We start from the raw sequence: 16,103 nt of genomic DNA on the forward strand, positions 1-16,103 counted from the left end.
CTTCCACCTTTCTATCATTGCCTATTCTATTGATTCATTTTTCCTCATGATGTGGCCAAAGTACAAGTGCCTCAGTTTAGCAATCTTCGCTTCCATACAGAGTTCCAGACTAATCTATTCTACAACCCATTTGTTTGTCTTCTTGGCCATCCATAGTATTCTCAATACTCTTCTCCAGCACATCTGAAATGAATTAATTTTCTTCCTATCGTTCCCCCCTCTCATCTGTACATGGTGACGAGAAATACAATGGATTGCACTATCCTCACTGTATTGTTCAGAGTTATGTCTTTACACTTTATGATCTTGTCCAGATTTCATAGATGCCCATTCCAATTCTAGTCTTCTGACTGCAGTCTCCGTTCTGATCAATACTTGAACCAAGGTATGGGAATTCTTTTACTATTTCCATTTTCTCATTGTCTAGGGTGACTTCTTGTAGATCTTCTGTGGTCATTATTTTTGTTTGTTTTTTAATGTTCAGCATTAATCCAACTTCGACACTTTCCTCCCTGACTTTCTTCAGTAACTGTTCCAGGTCTTTGTTTCTGCTAATAGTACTGTCTGCATATCTTAGGTTTCTTCCTCCTATCTTCACTCCCCCTGCCTCTGAGTCTAAGTCTGCTCTGTGTATAATACTTTCTGCATGTGGGAGGAATAAATAGGGTGACCGCATGCAGCCTTGCCTGACCCCTTTGGCAATTGGAAAACCATTGTGTTTCTCTGTATTCTGTTCTGATGGCAACATTTTGTCCTAAGTACAGGTTATACATACAAGGCAATCAGACACTGTGGCACTCACATTCCTCTTTGTGCAAGCCACAGTTTTTCGTGATCTATGCAGTCAACCACTTTGCTACAGTCAATAAAGCACATGGAAATTTTCTTCCAGGAGTCTCTGGTATGCTTTATTATACAATGTATGTTTGCAATGTGATCTTTAGTGGCTCTTCCTTTCCTGAATCAAGCTTGCACCTCAGGGATTTCACACTCCATATATGGTAGGAGTCTTTGCTGCAGAATTTGGAGCATGACTTTGCTTGCATGGGAAATTTGTTGTGATGGTATTGTAATTACTGCAATCTTTTGTGCCTCCTTTTTTATGGATGGAAATATATATTGATCACTTTCAGTCTGTGGGCCACTGCTTTGTTGGACAGGGGGAGTGTGTCCCTGTTGGTTTTCCAGGACATCTTGGTGGCTTTCAAAACCATTTTGACAATGGTATCTTTCTGTGTCACCTCTCTGGGATGGGGCTTGGAGGTACTGTACTATAGTGGCTCCATGTTTCCTGGAGGAGCACTCTCAGAGTGCTGCTGGGGGATTCTTGCACAGCTCATTGTCCACTGGCCTATAGAGTCTCCCAGGTTCTGTCTTGTCCCCTATTCTATTTATTATATACTGTACATTAAAGTACTGGGAGAGGTTGTCCAGAACATACAATACTACATCTTTAACAGCAGAAACATTTATAATCAAGGTACTTGAAAGTCAGACGGCTTTTAAAAACACAGCAAAACACTGTCTACTAACAAATGGAGAGCAGAAATAACTATGTACACAGATCTCCTAAAATTCAGCAGCATTTCTTCTAAGCTAAATATTACAGTACCTAGTTCTTCTTCCATTGTGGGTCCTTTATTCTGAGAATTGGATACTCCAAGGACTCTGTTGAATAATATAGCAAATGCACTTCCCCAGACACCTGAAAAAAAATTGAATATTATGATGAAGAATGGTATTTTTTAACTGGAAAGCATCTAAAGCACTAGAGCAGATCTTAAGAAAGGGATGAATAGGAGATGCAATGGTCAGGAGATTGAAGTAACTAACTAGATGCTTGAAGAAGCAGAGTTCAAGCCTTACACTAGATAGACCTCTTTCTGTTGACCCAGCTGCTATATCAGATTTCATCCATTTGACTGAAAAGCTAAGGGCAACCTATAAATGGTGTTAGTTAGCCCTCTGTAGTGTACTACAGCCCTTAGAAAGCAAAGTTTTGTAATCAACCAAGTGGTACAATTTTTTCCTATTTCTACATAATACTTCCAGGAATAACATAAACAACTAGCCATAGCTGTGACATTCATTGAACATAATGATGTCCCATCACAAATTACAAGTAATCCAGCATTGATATCTCCACTGAGTGGTTGTGATAAGCCAGTTTCTTAAGCCTTAACTATTTCTCTCTCTTCTACATGGTTATAATATTCATCCTTCATTATGAGGATTATAAAACTAACATATGTAAAGATATTGCATAATGAAATGCACTATATAAAATGTTGCTGTCAATTATTAGACTATATTTTGTATATTATATGGTGTTTGGCCATATCACTTTCAGAAAATAAAAGTACTATCTAAATTAGAGCACTGAGAGAAGCAACTGCTAGGGATCAGAAGACTGCATTAATCCTTCATAGGACCTTGAGAGACTTTTCCTTGTATAATTTCCCTACCCTGAATTTTATTTGAACTACATTTTCACTTACTGTTGGCAAAAAAGAGAACTTTCCTGGGTTTAAAGTAGCCTGTGGGGCCTCAACTATGGTGAATTTGTCCCCATACCTTCTAAGTAGTCAGGGGACAATTTTTAATGAAAAATTGAAATAAATTTGGGTAATCCACTTTGCCTATCCCTAATATAAATATCCAACAGCAAATGGTGGAAAGTCCCACTTCACGTACTTCCATATTATTTCCTTTGTTACATAATTCAATCCATTACTTACCCATTAAGAAATGCAAGGGGTTCTCTTTATATTTTTTCACTATCGTTCCCATAAAAAATTTGCTGCCAAACAAATCAGGAGGCATGAAGGTCCCATACTTAGCCATCCCAATCTCATAGGGAGTGAATTCTACCCAATCTGTAAAAGCACAAATATTCATTAGAACAAATAGGTTTAAAAGGGGGCTCTCTAGCTCTCAAGACACCCCAAGGAGGAAAAGGAGAGCAAATAGTGGTAAAATGATTTGCACTTCAGTACTTCATTGTGAAGTATTGTTCATCTGCACAGAAAATGTGCTCCAGGGCTTCTGCCCTGGGCTTGGCTTCAGGGGAATTTCGGAGGCAGAGGTAGGAGCCCTGAAGGCCAGAGGAAGCTGGAATCGGGGCCAGGGCAGATGCTTGGATCTCAGAGCCTGGAAGTTCCAACATGGGTGTTGCATGAGGGGGGAGGGCTCTGAGACCCAAGCCACAGCTCTGGTTCCCTCCAGCGAATGGGGCTCCAGACTCTGCCTCTGAACCACCCCCGAAACCAAGCCTGGGACAGACGCTCTTGAAGGGGGAGGGAAGAAGGAAGGGAGGGAGGGATGAAGAACTTCGGTGCATCTGGCCCTAGTGGCAGCATGCCCACATGGCCATGCCAACATTAGGGACAGTGGGATCTTGAGCATCTGCAAATTTTGGTATTCACAGGGGGGTTTGGAATGGATCCCCTATGGATACGGAGGGCAAACTGTATTTCTACAAGTATGGTAAGGCAGATGACACGCACGCACACATATGTCAGATAATACATTATTATGGGTTTAAAAAAGGCAGCGTAGTAGAAGGAAGAAGCAGAAAAAGTTCTAGCATAGCTTGTTCAGCAGCTTATGTTGTAGCATAGCTTATTCAGCAATTTCCAGAAATGCATGAATATTAATATACATTTTTAACATAACACAGCTTAACAAACTGCCTCAAATAATTTAAGGAAGGCCCACCTACCTGCAAACATCAGTTCTGATACATCGGGTTTAACGTGGAGACATGTAAACAGTGGCAGAGCAGACTGTGCCTTGTTCACTTTCTCTTTCATGGCAGACAAAGTGGCATCCATTCTCTACAAGGAAGTTGAGAGCAGAAGGAATGTAAGATCCAGAAGTAAGAGATCCAGCAATTATTTGACAGTTCTATAAAACTATTCAAGAAGGCCAAAGAAGAAAAGAATTACCTAAAAATTTTTTCAAACTTATCAGCTAAGCAACATAAAGTACCCTCCTTTTTAACAAACCTGCCCAAGAATATGGAAGTGATCTAGACCAAGGCCTAGAATAGTTTCAGAGCTTGGGAGCTAATTTTAAAAAGCATATGGACCCTCGACAGATGGGCCCTTTAACACGTCCTGGCGATGTGCTAGGGTTGCCTCAGGGCGCTGTTTCCAGATGCCCCACAACCCTAGGATGTCACCAGGACATCATCGTTGTGCGGCGCCATATACACGGTGTGCACGGCTGTGTGGTCATTGCTGCGTGCCGTCCAGATGGCCGCGTGCGGCAGCGACATGCTCGCACCACCACAGGCGATTTGCGGTGGCGCTAAAAGGAGCTGCTTTTCAATGTTCCTTTTCTTTCTGCGTTGGTTGCTGCAGTGCGGCTACATGGAAAAGAGAGGTGGCTCCCTGCCACCTCTTTCTGGCGGTCTGTATCCTGCCTTAGTTACTATTTTAATTCAAAAACTGCCCCCCTCCCAAAGCTACCAGTTAGCTACTGTTTGAAAAACAACTGTACTTTCCTATTTGATGTGTTCGTTGATTCTTAGGTGTTATTGTCCCACATAAAATACATTCTACTTAGTCTGGAACAAGGTAAGATTCTGCTTAATCAATCATTAAATAATCTGTCATAAAAATGTAGTTTGTGTGACAGAGGGAAAACTGGTGGATAGATGACGGCAGTTCTTGCCATAATCTTGCTTCCAAAAAACAGGAAACAAGTTGTCAACAGAAGTAGATCCTTTATCACAAGGCCACAGTTATTTAATGATGCAAAATAGAATTATTTTTTTCCTGTCAGGAACACTACAGGATGCAGTGAGAGCACAATAATATTAATTGCCCTTCTTGCCAGGATTAATACAACTTCCGAAGTCATTTAACTGGAAACTTACATTTTGGACAAGCGTTTCACCAATCAACATTCCAAAGATATCTGTAAATGTAACAGGCTGCCCAGACCTCTTCTTTTTCCATAATGCTTCAATGTATCGCTTCACTTTCTGAGGAGTAAGCAGTTTCAATGGGTTGTGACTGACACTGTTTCTCAACTCTTCGTTTATCTCTTTTGGTCCTTTCACTGGAAAATCTGGGTGAGAATACAATGTGGACATGTACCTGTAATAAACATAAAAATAATGTTTTTCAGTAAACAAAAAGAGGTTCCAAAGATATTCACAAATTCACCAGCATGGGAGAACGGCAGAAAGGACTGAAATAACAACATATAAAACTATCCATATTTTAGATATCATTCAAGAACTCTGTTTAGATGATTTAGTCCTTAAGCTGCTTTGCTCATGGTAAGATTGTCCATCTATTTTATCCTTTAAATGGTTATATTCCAAATCTACTCCATCTACTCCAGTACTGTCTATTCTGGCAATGCTTCACTAAGGTCTTAAATACAGGTTTTTCATGTCACTTGGTCCTTGCATGTTTTAAATGGAGATGCCAGGTATTTGATCAGATATCTTCTATGTTCGGTTAAGGGCTATGTATGCCCCCTTCAGCTAAGTCAACACTGATCACAGACAAATGTTAAAGTCCTACAGATATTGAAAGAATTTGGAATACCACCATCAAGATGGTGTGTATCTGCTGTACCATGTCCATTGCAAGGTTGTACTGGAACTATATGGTTTTGGAATGTCCCATTCATAAGTGTATGTGTGTCTTGTTCCATTTGGATGAAAAGCAGGATATAAATCAAATAAAGGAATAAAGACACACATAGCTCCCAGCATTCCTTATCATTTGTCATGCTAACTAGGGCTGCTGAACTTTTTAATCCAAAAGCATACAGAAAGTGTCAAGATCCCTATCCTGACCTACATCTGTTTACAGGTATGCATACACAGAGAAGTAAAGAAAGGCTGGACTTTATTTAACTATATTCTGTAGCCCACAATAATGATTTTTTTAAAAAATAACATACCATGTGGATCCTGATAAACCAGCAATATATGTTGCACAGTCTAAAATTCCAGATTCATACAGTGCTTTCATCACTCCTGAAAATCCCACCATGGCACGAAATCCACCACCAGATCCCAATATTGCAATCACTGGTACCTGGGTCAAACACAACAATAAGGATGCATTTTAAAACATTTTCAGTTGGGGTAAATAACATATCATATGCTTATGTGTATATCAATGCCCAGTACTTATTTGTGAAAAAAGCAAAATGCCTCAGTTAGAGAAGAATTTAGGGAAGAGAAGCAGCAGAGGAAGAAAGTTACTCTTCCCTTCCAAAGTAAACTTTTTTCCCTATTCCAGATCACAAACCCTCAAGAATGCCTTCCCCTCTTCCACATGCAAAGGTTTCAAAATACATTGTCAACAGCAATCAAGCATTCCAACTCTTCAGAGAAATTGAGTGCTTGAGTGGGGGTTTTAAGCATGGAAAACAGCAGGTGAAGAAAGGGCTATGCATTCTTCAATCAGCACTCCATATTCCTCCTTCTTTGAGCAACTATGAATGTTAGCATGTAATATGTATTTAGCCCCTTCTTCTGCGCTGTCCATGAACTTTATTTTTGTTTTTATTTTATTTTTTATTTTTAGAATCAATTCTGGAGATGCATGATGCTTAATGTGTCTGCCTGGTGAAATTCATTTGCTTCTATTGACCTAGGTTATTTAAGAGATGGTCAGAGGAACAAAATGACTGTCCGTTATCCTACAAGACAGAAACCTTGTGAGTCAGTGAGAACTATACCTTTCAGAAAACTCTTTGAAAACATTGTGTCTATGCCCCCCCTTTTCAACCACCACATATTCTTCCTCAAATGATGTTTGAGAAGTACCACCAGGTAGTAGTCTTGTTTAGGGAATTTCATTCAACTAATTCCTTATGATAGACAAAAGAAAAGTTTGATACCTAGGGTGTGGGACTTCACCTCCCAGTCTTACTGACATGGAACTATAAATTAAAAACTGCTAAAAGCTGGATACATGCATTAATATGAAATTTCCCATTAGAGATTTAATGAGGGAAAACATGATAGTACTGTATATGAGAAGATATCAATCTGAAAACAGGTTAGCCTCCACAGAGTAATGAGTCATTGCCATTATTGTCTCATGCTATCTCATCTGGAAATGAGCAAGAATACCGACTTATTGAAGTTATGCCTGCTACTGATATAATTACAAAGAGGTACAAAGAAGAGAGAGGGAGAACCACTAAATGGTGGGAATATGTACAGAGATGTGTGAATAATAACATGCTGCCACTATATGAGTTGGAAAATATCAGACAAAACTTTCTCTCTCTTTTTTTAGCTGCTTTGCTTTACCCTACCTTTCTTTTCCTTGGTCTCTAATTCTTCCATGTCTTTGGACCATCTTCTTTGACCAGTCCTGCATATGCCCCTTTATAAGACTACCCTTGGCACTCAGTTGTGTTGCTAGACAGCGTTGTGTGGTTTTATGTTCACCGCTATATGCCCCATCGAGGTTGGACAACTAGGTGGGTACCTAGAGAGCACAGGTGTTTTCAAGGAATCCTTGAAGGAATTTCAAGGAATACTTGAAGGATGGTACCAAAAAGTTGAACTACAAGTATCACATCGGGAGTAGTTCTTTCTATAATAGACCATCAGGAGGGTTCCTTGCTGTGGCTCAGTAAATATGTATTAAGCCTAATCCTTTGCTGGTTTACCTGGGCACACATTCTATACATTTAATAGCAATAGCACTTTATATTTCCATACCACTTCATAGTGAACTAAGCACTCTCTGACAGTTTATATCTTAGTTTACAATGTAATAATAATAATAATAATAATAATAATAGTTTTTATTTATATTTCCCACCTCTCCCTGCAGATCGAGCAGGGATTACATCACTGGCCCCCAACAAGCTGGGTATTCATTTTACCAACCTATGAAAGGAGGGAAAGCTGAGTGAATCTGTAGCCTCCGGGATCAAACCCACAACGTTGTGGCTGCAATGCCAGCATTTGACCACTGCTCCACCAGGGCTCCTGTGCTGGCATGACTACCAGGATTGTAGCCTTTTGGCTTAAAATGGTGTGTTTAAAGAACTTTACAGGTATTATTTTAATCTAAATTTAACAACAAAATGTTATCACAAAATACATTTTGCCCATCTTCAGCTAGGGTTTAAACACTGGGGCTTGCATAAGACAGTCTGGTGAACATAACTGTAAGGTGAGATTTCAGCCATGGAATCTATCTACTCAGTAACTACAGTGTGCCCGCAGGTGCCTTTTATGCAGCTTCCAGCTTATGCTGGAAGCCCCATACCATTTAATGAATGGCGCACACACCTGTGGCACACGCAGTGCCACACCGCCACGTGCACAAGCCCCATTATCCTCAATGGGACTCGAGAATAGGCAGAACTTGCCTTACACGGCAGGGTCCAGAACAGATCCCCACGTAAGGCAAAGGACCACTGTACAATGCACCAACTTTCACTGGAAAGATGGAGGCTGTGAAATTTATTACTAGACCTAATTCAATGGAGCATACTGTGGAAGGGATGAGGAAGTAAAATTAAAGTTAGCCTAGATATTCTTAGGATTGCCTGTGACATGGAAGGGGTCACCTGCATGATAATCAGCTATATAGTGGAGAAGGAAGAAGTTCTAGATATCAGTGTGAATAGACAAGTAGGATACTGGAAGTAGCCTAGGACCAGGAAGGAAACTAGGTGTAGTCTGATAAAACATTTGACAGGAGAGAGTGGATGAATGGAACAATACAGATATAGATGTATTATGCAATATAAATAATTATTTTTAATTATTTTAATGCCTTAACTCAATGTTATTGTGATAACTGAACAGCATAATAAACTACATAAAATCACAGCACAATACAAATAGAGTGGCCAGCTAAAGGATTCCAGCATGAAATCACCAAAACTTTAAAAAGTCTAGCCAAATAAAAAAAAGGCTTTCCATCCAACACCAAAGAGAAACCAGCTTTAGTTCTTCCAGGACAGCAGGAGGCATTATAGGTTCATCTGGGAGAGATCCTACTCCCAAGCCATTTACAGTACATGAACCATCTTGCAGAAGGGATAAGCATGACAGTAAAACATAGGTAAATAATAGGATAAAAGTTCTGTACACATTTTTATATACAAAGACTTCCTTATTTTGAGCAAGCCAGGCATCCATTAATGATATGGGTGTTTTGAATAGAAGGCCTGTGTTTTAGTAAAGATACAGCCTGCACAGCTTTAAACTTTGAAACCTCCTTTCAGACATTAGGTAACCGATCTTTAAAAACAGATCTCAACAGGCAAGTCAGATGATGGGGAAATCGAGAGACACATGCCTGGAAGTGAAAAAGGCACTTCAGAAACCATTGCTCAACAAGCCTATTCATCAGCAAATAGCAAGGCAACAAAGAGAGGTGTGAATATCTTTCCAGAAAAATTGGTTTAGGAGATTCGAGATTCAGTCAGCTTCAAAATCTTTACACTGAGATGCTCATACTCTGATGGTAAAAAATCAGCCAAATAGCAGCTGCCTCCAGTCTTCAGAAAAACTGTGGCCCTGTACAAACAGACAGAAGGGGCAGCAAGACATTGCCCCTTTCTGCCCGGATTGGTGCCGCAGCAAACGCACACCATGGCAGTGATCTGACCTCCACAGAGCACAAAAAGGAGCCAGTTTTTCCTGCTCCTTTTTGTGCCTGCGAAGAGATGTGATAGCTGCTGCTGGGTGGGTTGATCAGTCCCTTTGGCATGGCACTGTTTGGGCACTGTGCCAAAGGGATATCATCATTGTGCATGCCATCTGAACAGCTGTGCACCAAGATGGTGCCCGGGTAGCGCAGGGAGGGCTCTGAGCATGGGGATGCTCAACCCTCACCCCACCCACAGGATGGCACTTTTTGCCCGTCTGTACTGGGCCTATGATACGTAAATCCAGATCTCATTAGAGGAGGGATATGTCAAGTTGATTGGTCAAAATCTTAATGTGTTAAGTTGACTGGTCAAAATCTTCCCACAATTACAACGTCCTTCATCAGGAGCAAAACCCAGGTGACATAATTAGCACTGCTAGTTAACTAGCGACAGACACCTCCACAATTTCAGCGATCATGGTGCAGGTAGCAAGGACAGTGTAGACAGAACAGGAATGGGCAACGTGTTATCCTTCAGATGTTGTTGGACTGCAAATCCCATCAACCCGAGCATAGTCATGGTGAAGGACGATGGCAGTCATCCCTCAGCATGTGCCACATCCATTATGTGGCCAAAAAGTTAAGTCAGAAATAAATCTCCCTGATTTCATTAATAAGTGTTGTGTCCTGGCCCCCACTCTATTTAATTTTTATATTAATTCTCTTGTTTCTGCTTTGAATAATCTTTCTTTTCACCCTCCAAAGTTGGCTAATAAGCATATTAATTCATTGCTCTATGCGGATGATGTTGTTATCCTTTCGTTATCTCCCATTGGACTTAAAAGAGCCTTAAACTCTCTTGCTTTGTTTTGCAAAGAGGAGAAATTAACAATTAACTCCTCTAAGACTAAGATTCTTACTTTTACTCACTGCCCCAAGTTGAGACAATGGACACTAGATAGACAACACATAGAGCAGGTTAAGAGTTTCAAATATCTAAGAGTTATATTTTATACCTCTGGTAGGAGAACAGCCCATTCAGAACTTGTCATCAGCAATGCCCAAAGAACCATAATGGCTATTCTAAGATTTCTTTTTCACCAAAGGTGCTCAGTTTATTCCGGCCGCAATCAAACTGTTTAATGCCAAGGTTCGCCCTCAACTTCTATATGGAGCCCAACTGGGACCATATAGTAACAACAATGTAATTGAACGTGTGCAAACTAAGTTCCTTAGGAGAATCTTTCAGGTCGCCCATTATGTTCCGAATGCTGCTCTTAGAAGGGAAGCTGGGACTATTAAAATAGAATCTAGTCTGTGGATCAGTATACTTACCTATTGGCAAAAATTGCATAAAACTTCTGGAGGACTGACAAATTTAATTTTTCTGGACTCTTTTAAATCATCTTGGGAAATTTCTCTTCTCAAGAAACTAAATGAGTTAGGTCTCAATAAAAATGAAATTGTAAAGCTTGACGCCGATAGAGCTAAATCTATCATTAAACAAAAAATCCTAGAAGTAGAAAGTTTCATGGACTGTGCTTCCCTCTCAAAATATGCCATGTTCAGCGTTCAAGTTTTGGTCCCCTCCCCAGCTCCATATCTGTTTCATGTTACCCTCCTGAAGTTTAGAAGTGCTTTAACTCTGGCACGTTTCAATGCGTTGCCCACGGCCATGTTGGAAGGCAAATTTTAAAAAACTCCTTTTGAACATCGTCTTTGCCCATGTGGCTCGGGCACTGTTGAAACTAATGAGCATGTTCTCCTTTATTGTCAATTCTATAGAGACATTCGTCACCAACTGCTTAGCCCACTACTGAGTAAATACCCAGGTAAAACTGATTCCTTTTATTTATGCCTCCTATTGGATAACAATGATTCTACAGTATCCCATAAGGTGGCCAAATTTTGTTATATTGTTTGTAAACTGCGCCCTCAACTGACAAATGGTCATCTTATTACTGTGTAGAAAGATTGTACATGTATAATCTACTATTAGTTTATATTTTAACCTGTTATTATTACACTGATACACTGTTTGTGTGGTTTTGTTTTTACACTGGTCAAAGACCAAATAAATTTTATTACATTACATTAATAAGTGGACCAACTAACTAAGTGGACAAAGCACAGCAGACTGAGCCATGATTTGTATAGTTCTGTTCCTCCCTCCAGGAAATGCTGCTCATCCTGATAAAGGTCTTTGTTCTAGAAAGAAGAAATATTTCCTTTCATTTCCTGTTGTCTACAGTGGACTTTTCCCATACATGAGGGTTCAGGTCACCCACACCCAGATGTAAAAAGTGTAGCTGCTCAACCCCATTTTATTCAGTGGACAACGATGTACACATATCCGCATTAACAAATCGGTGAGCTCATGCCACTATTAAATAATATGGGGTGAGACAAGCTGCTGACACTCTCCAGTCCACAAATAGCTAGCCCACCAACGTTGCAAGCCTACTGTACTCACAAGGTCAGTGGCAGGACATATAAGATGGGGCAAGCCTATGGTACTCCCAATGGTATTCTACCAATAAAAATAAACAGGGTGCTTTAATAGCATCACAAATATGTGGAGTTGGTTTTTTGTTTTGTTTTTGTTTTTTGTTTGTTTGTTTTTTGCAGAATTGTGTGTGTGCATGTGTTCAGATGTCAGAGGCTGTTTTGAAATTTTTCCATCTCCACTGTTAATGCTAGGAATACCCTGTCATTAGTCTTCTGCATTATGGGAACAGTGGCAAATACATGTGTATAAGACTGCATCTTTTCAACCCATAAAGCCCTTTTTTTCTGTGTGTGGGAAGTGTCTATACACATATGTTTATTTTTTTACTCAAGAGAATTGACGGTATATTAGATATTCTACCATTTTTGCTGATTGTTTCTCTCTTGAGGCTAAAAAGTGATAAAGCAAGTGAAATGAAGTGATAAAGCAAGTCAAGATTGAAATAAAAATCCCAACTCTTGAACTCTGAGAAATTTTAAGCAAGATTCTAGCACCTACTGCAGATTTTCCAATATGATCCTCCCTAGTTTTGAGATCCTCAGGAGGGACATGTTTGATAGAGATGCAAGACAGAGCTTGAAGTTTGAAGCACATAAAAACCCAGAGTGGATTCACTGACACCATGCCATGGATGTCTCCAGCTACACTAAACACATGTTTTATATATTATTGTACTATATTGCTGTTTTTATTGTTGTGATTTGTATTTGTATATTGCATATTGTATTGGGTTGTAATCCCGCCTTGATCCACCTGGGAGAGGTGGGAAAATAGAAATAAAAATTTATTATATTTTATTATATGTGCAGACATACACATAGAAGAGCAACCTGAGTTTGTGACTTCCTCTGAGGCCAAAAACAAGACACCCAGAATTGATCACATGGCTGAGCATCTCAGTCTGACTTCAGAGGATGTGACTCATGGCAGCACAGTGGGGATGCATTGTAAACATTATCACACTTGTGGCTTCCAAAAGAATCAGAGGTTTTTTCAATTGGTTTAAGGTGGTTATACAGAGGGTTCGGGGCTAATTGAAAATCTCCTGACAGTTCACACCAGAACTAGGGATTGGGCTCCTTGTCATCTGGACTACTCACTATGAGGATGCAGGGAGGACATGGTATTTGGTCCACGTGGACATGTCCCAAGAAGGAGTACTGATTATAAAAAATGGTGAGATAAGAAACTATGGCAGTATGGAAAGAGTTGTAGCATAACATAGATGCCATGGGTACACAGTAATGACAGCTAAAGAGAAAGGGTGCTCAGATTGTTAAAATAATGACTGTATTCCCACCTTTCTCTCACTGAGAGGAGGAAGGCCAACAATCTAAACTTACATCACGAGGAGAGGTCAAATCAGTACCCAGGAAATTGTTCAGATGTTTCATTACTCTGTTCTTCCGCTGCTGCCGAAAATTCTTCTCTTCATCACACAGAGCCATACTGAAACGGAGGTCTGTTTGAGAGCTGTTGGGGGCAAAACAGACAGGCTTTATATAACCTAAAAGAAACATCTTAAGCTAATAACAAACAACTGATCATCCAAGTATATGTTAATTCATCTAAGAATAAACAAGTCCTGAAATATGTGTACATAACATAAATAGAAATCTAGAGAAAGTAATAAGTATTGCATTTTTCCTTGTGTCAGACTAAAGCATGCAATGCCTTAGCAAAACAACATGAATGTTAAGAGAATCCACTGACTGAGCAATTCTCCCTATGAATGCTCCACTGAAATCAATGGGAGAAAAACCAGGTGAAGACACTTTGCTAGTTGTTTTTTGTGGGGTTTTCGGGCTATGTGGCCATTTTTGGGCTAGTGCTTTCCCAAACTTTTTAGCTTATAATTTATTGCCACTTTTGGGTTGATGGGGAGGAGAGGCCAAAGCAATTCCTGAATTGTGAGACATTCAGTAGTTAAGAAAATATTTGTTATGGCACTATAGTATTAAACATGGTAGAGATGGCAGAGGGCTGCAGCCAGTGTATACAGTCATTTATTTCAACAACAATGCCCTGAGAACCACAGTGTTGTAATGTTTCAATGGATCTCTCTGTTTAGTGGGAGGAAATATTTCTTAACGTCAACCCTGCCGCCCTGAAGCAACAATAAAGATTTTGTTTTGTTTTTCTGTGCAAGAAAGACTATAAACTTCTGTTGCTTCATTTCTATGATGATAAGAAATCCTTGTCCCTGTAAAACAAGAATTCAGCTCATTCATCCTCTTAAAAAGTGCCTGAAAATACTTCCTCACTATTGCAAGAAATGAAAATATACTGTATGATGGCTCTATGGTCTAATCTTCACTGCAGAAATATTGCAGTTCGACACCACTTTAACTGACATAACTCAGTGCTATAGAATTCTGGGATTTGTAGTTTTGTGAGCTATTTAGCCTTCTCTGTCAGATTACCCATGGTCTTCCACTAAGATTGAAAGGATGGGATTTGAAAGGATGGCACAAGGTTACCCATTGGTTTTTTTTGTGGCTTTTTTCAAGTTATGTGGCCATGTTCTGGAAGAATTTATTCCTGACATTTCACCAGCATCTGTGTGTGGCATCTTCAGAGAATACTGGCATGGAAGTGAGTGGAGTCCATATACTGTGTGACCCTTGGAGGAGAGGAGGTGATTTGTATATTAATCTATGTGTTGATCTGTTGTTGAGAATGGCAAGGCCTCAAGGTGTCTATTTAATTAGTGATTCATTATCTGCTGGGAAACCCTATGGCCCTGGGTGGTTTTCATTTGCACTTGTCCACAGTGGCACAGTATATGGTAAACTGCAGCCGTGAAAGGGTTTCTCTTCTACATAGGGACCACCAAACACAGTGTTCAAACATGAACCAAGGAACATAAGAGACACTGCAGACTGGGTCAGTCTGAAAAAATCAGCAGTAACAGAACACTTTACTAACCCTGGTCACAAAATGCTATTTGAAAACACTGAAATTCTGCACAGGGAAGGCATCGAAATCCACAAACACCTAGAAAACTTCAACAGTAAAGAAGAAACCCTTAAAGTAAACAAAGGCCTGGTACATACCTCCCCATTCAGGCTGGGCTGGAGGCATCTGGTTTGCCTACGGAGGGACACCGCAGCTGCCAAACGGTGTGGCATCCCTCTGCCCCAAAAAGAACCCCCCAAAAACTGGGTTCTTCTTGGGACGCCAGTGACATCTATACGCTGCACATAGCTTACATCAAGATGGCAGGCCCCGTGTGGATGGGAGGCTGCCATTACAATGACGCCTGCACATCCTATGATTCCGGACCAGAACCCTAGTATTGGCAGTAGCACGCCACTTTTGGCCTGTCTGTCCCAGGCCAAAGTTTGGCTACCGGTCCTGAAAAACACCAAAATCAAGACCCAGCAAGGGCAAATGAAAATCAGGTGGGGAGCATGTTGATAGGGCCCCTGTTTGATCTTGGAAGCTAAATAAGGGGCTGTACAAACAGCCACAAAGGGGTGGCCTCCAACTGCCGCTTCTTCAGCCAGATTGGGGCCATGGCCACCACACGCCATGGCCCCAATCCAGCCTTTCCAGGGTGTGAAAAGGAGTCACAAAAAGGGACTCCTTTTTGCGCCCTGGAAAGGGCACCATAGCTGCGGTGCCACGGCTTGTCAGTGCTCCTTCTCTATCATGGAGAAGCACCATGATGCTGCACACCGTATGGAGCAGTATGTGGCATCATGGTGCCCTGGGGGGGGGGGGCAGATTCAGGGCGTGCATCATATGGATGCAACATCCCAACTCTGACCCCAGGCTGGCCTTTATGGCTGATCTAAACAGGGCCTATTCAGTCCTGATTAGTAGTTGGATGGAAGACTGCAATGGAATACCAGGTGCTCTAGACTATTCAGAGGAAGAAACTGGTAAAACCACCCCTCAGTATTTCTTGCCTGAGAAAACTCTATGAAATCCTATTCATGGGATAACCATAAGTCAGCAGACAACTTGAAAGCATATGCATTCACCCACCC

The 16,103-nt window shown here is 40.6% G+C and overlaps 1 protein-coding gene across 1 annotated transcript in view; it reads right to left on the reverse strand.

The window, feature by feature from the left end:
• PLA2G4A (phospholipase A2 group IVA) overlaps positions 1-16,103 on the reverse strand; it is a 104,744-nt gene that overhangs the window by 26,283 nt on the left and 62,358 nt on the right. The window contains exons 7-12 of the mRNA XM_089515812.1: positions 13,452-13,581; positions 5,926-6,062; positions 4,883-5,105; positions 3,722-3,836; positions 2,739-2,876; positions 1,613-1,705 (exon numbers count right to left, since the gene is read on the reverse strand). Of these exons, the coding sequence (XP_089371938.1) occupies positions 1,613-1,705; positions 2,739-2,876; positions 3,722-3,836; positions 4,883-5,105; positions 5,926-6,062; positions 13,452-13,581 (836 nt within the window). The remainder of the gene's footprint in view (positions 1-1,612; positions 1,706-2,738; positions 2,877-3,721; positions 3,837-4,882; positions 5,106-5,925; positions 6,063-13,451; positions 13,582-16,103) is intronic.

The sequence above is a fragment of the Sceloporus occidentalis genome, unplaced genomic scaffold (genome assembly GCF_023333645.1).
Source record: "Sceloporus occidentalis isolate IW3139 unplaced genomic scaffold, rSceOcc1.0.p SCAF_3, whole genome shotgun sequence".
Classification (NCBI taxonomy): Eukaryota; Metazoa; Chordata; class Lepidosauria; order Squamata; family Phrynosomatidae; genus Sceloporus; species Sceloporus occidentalis.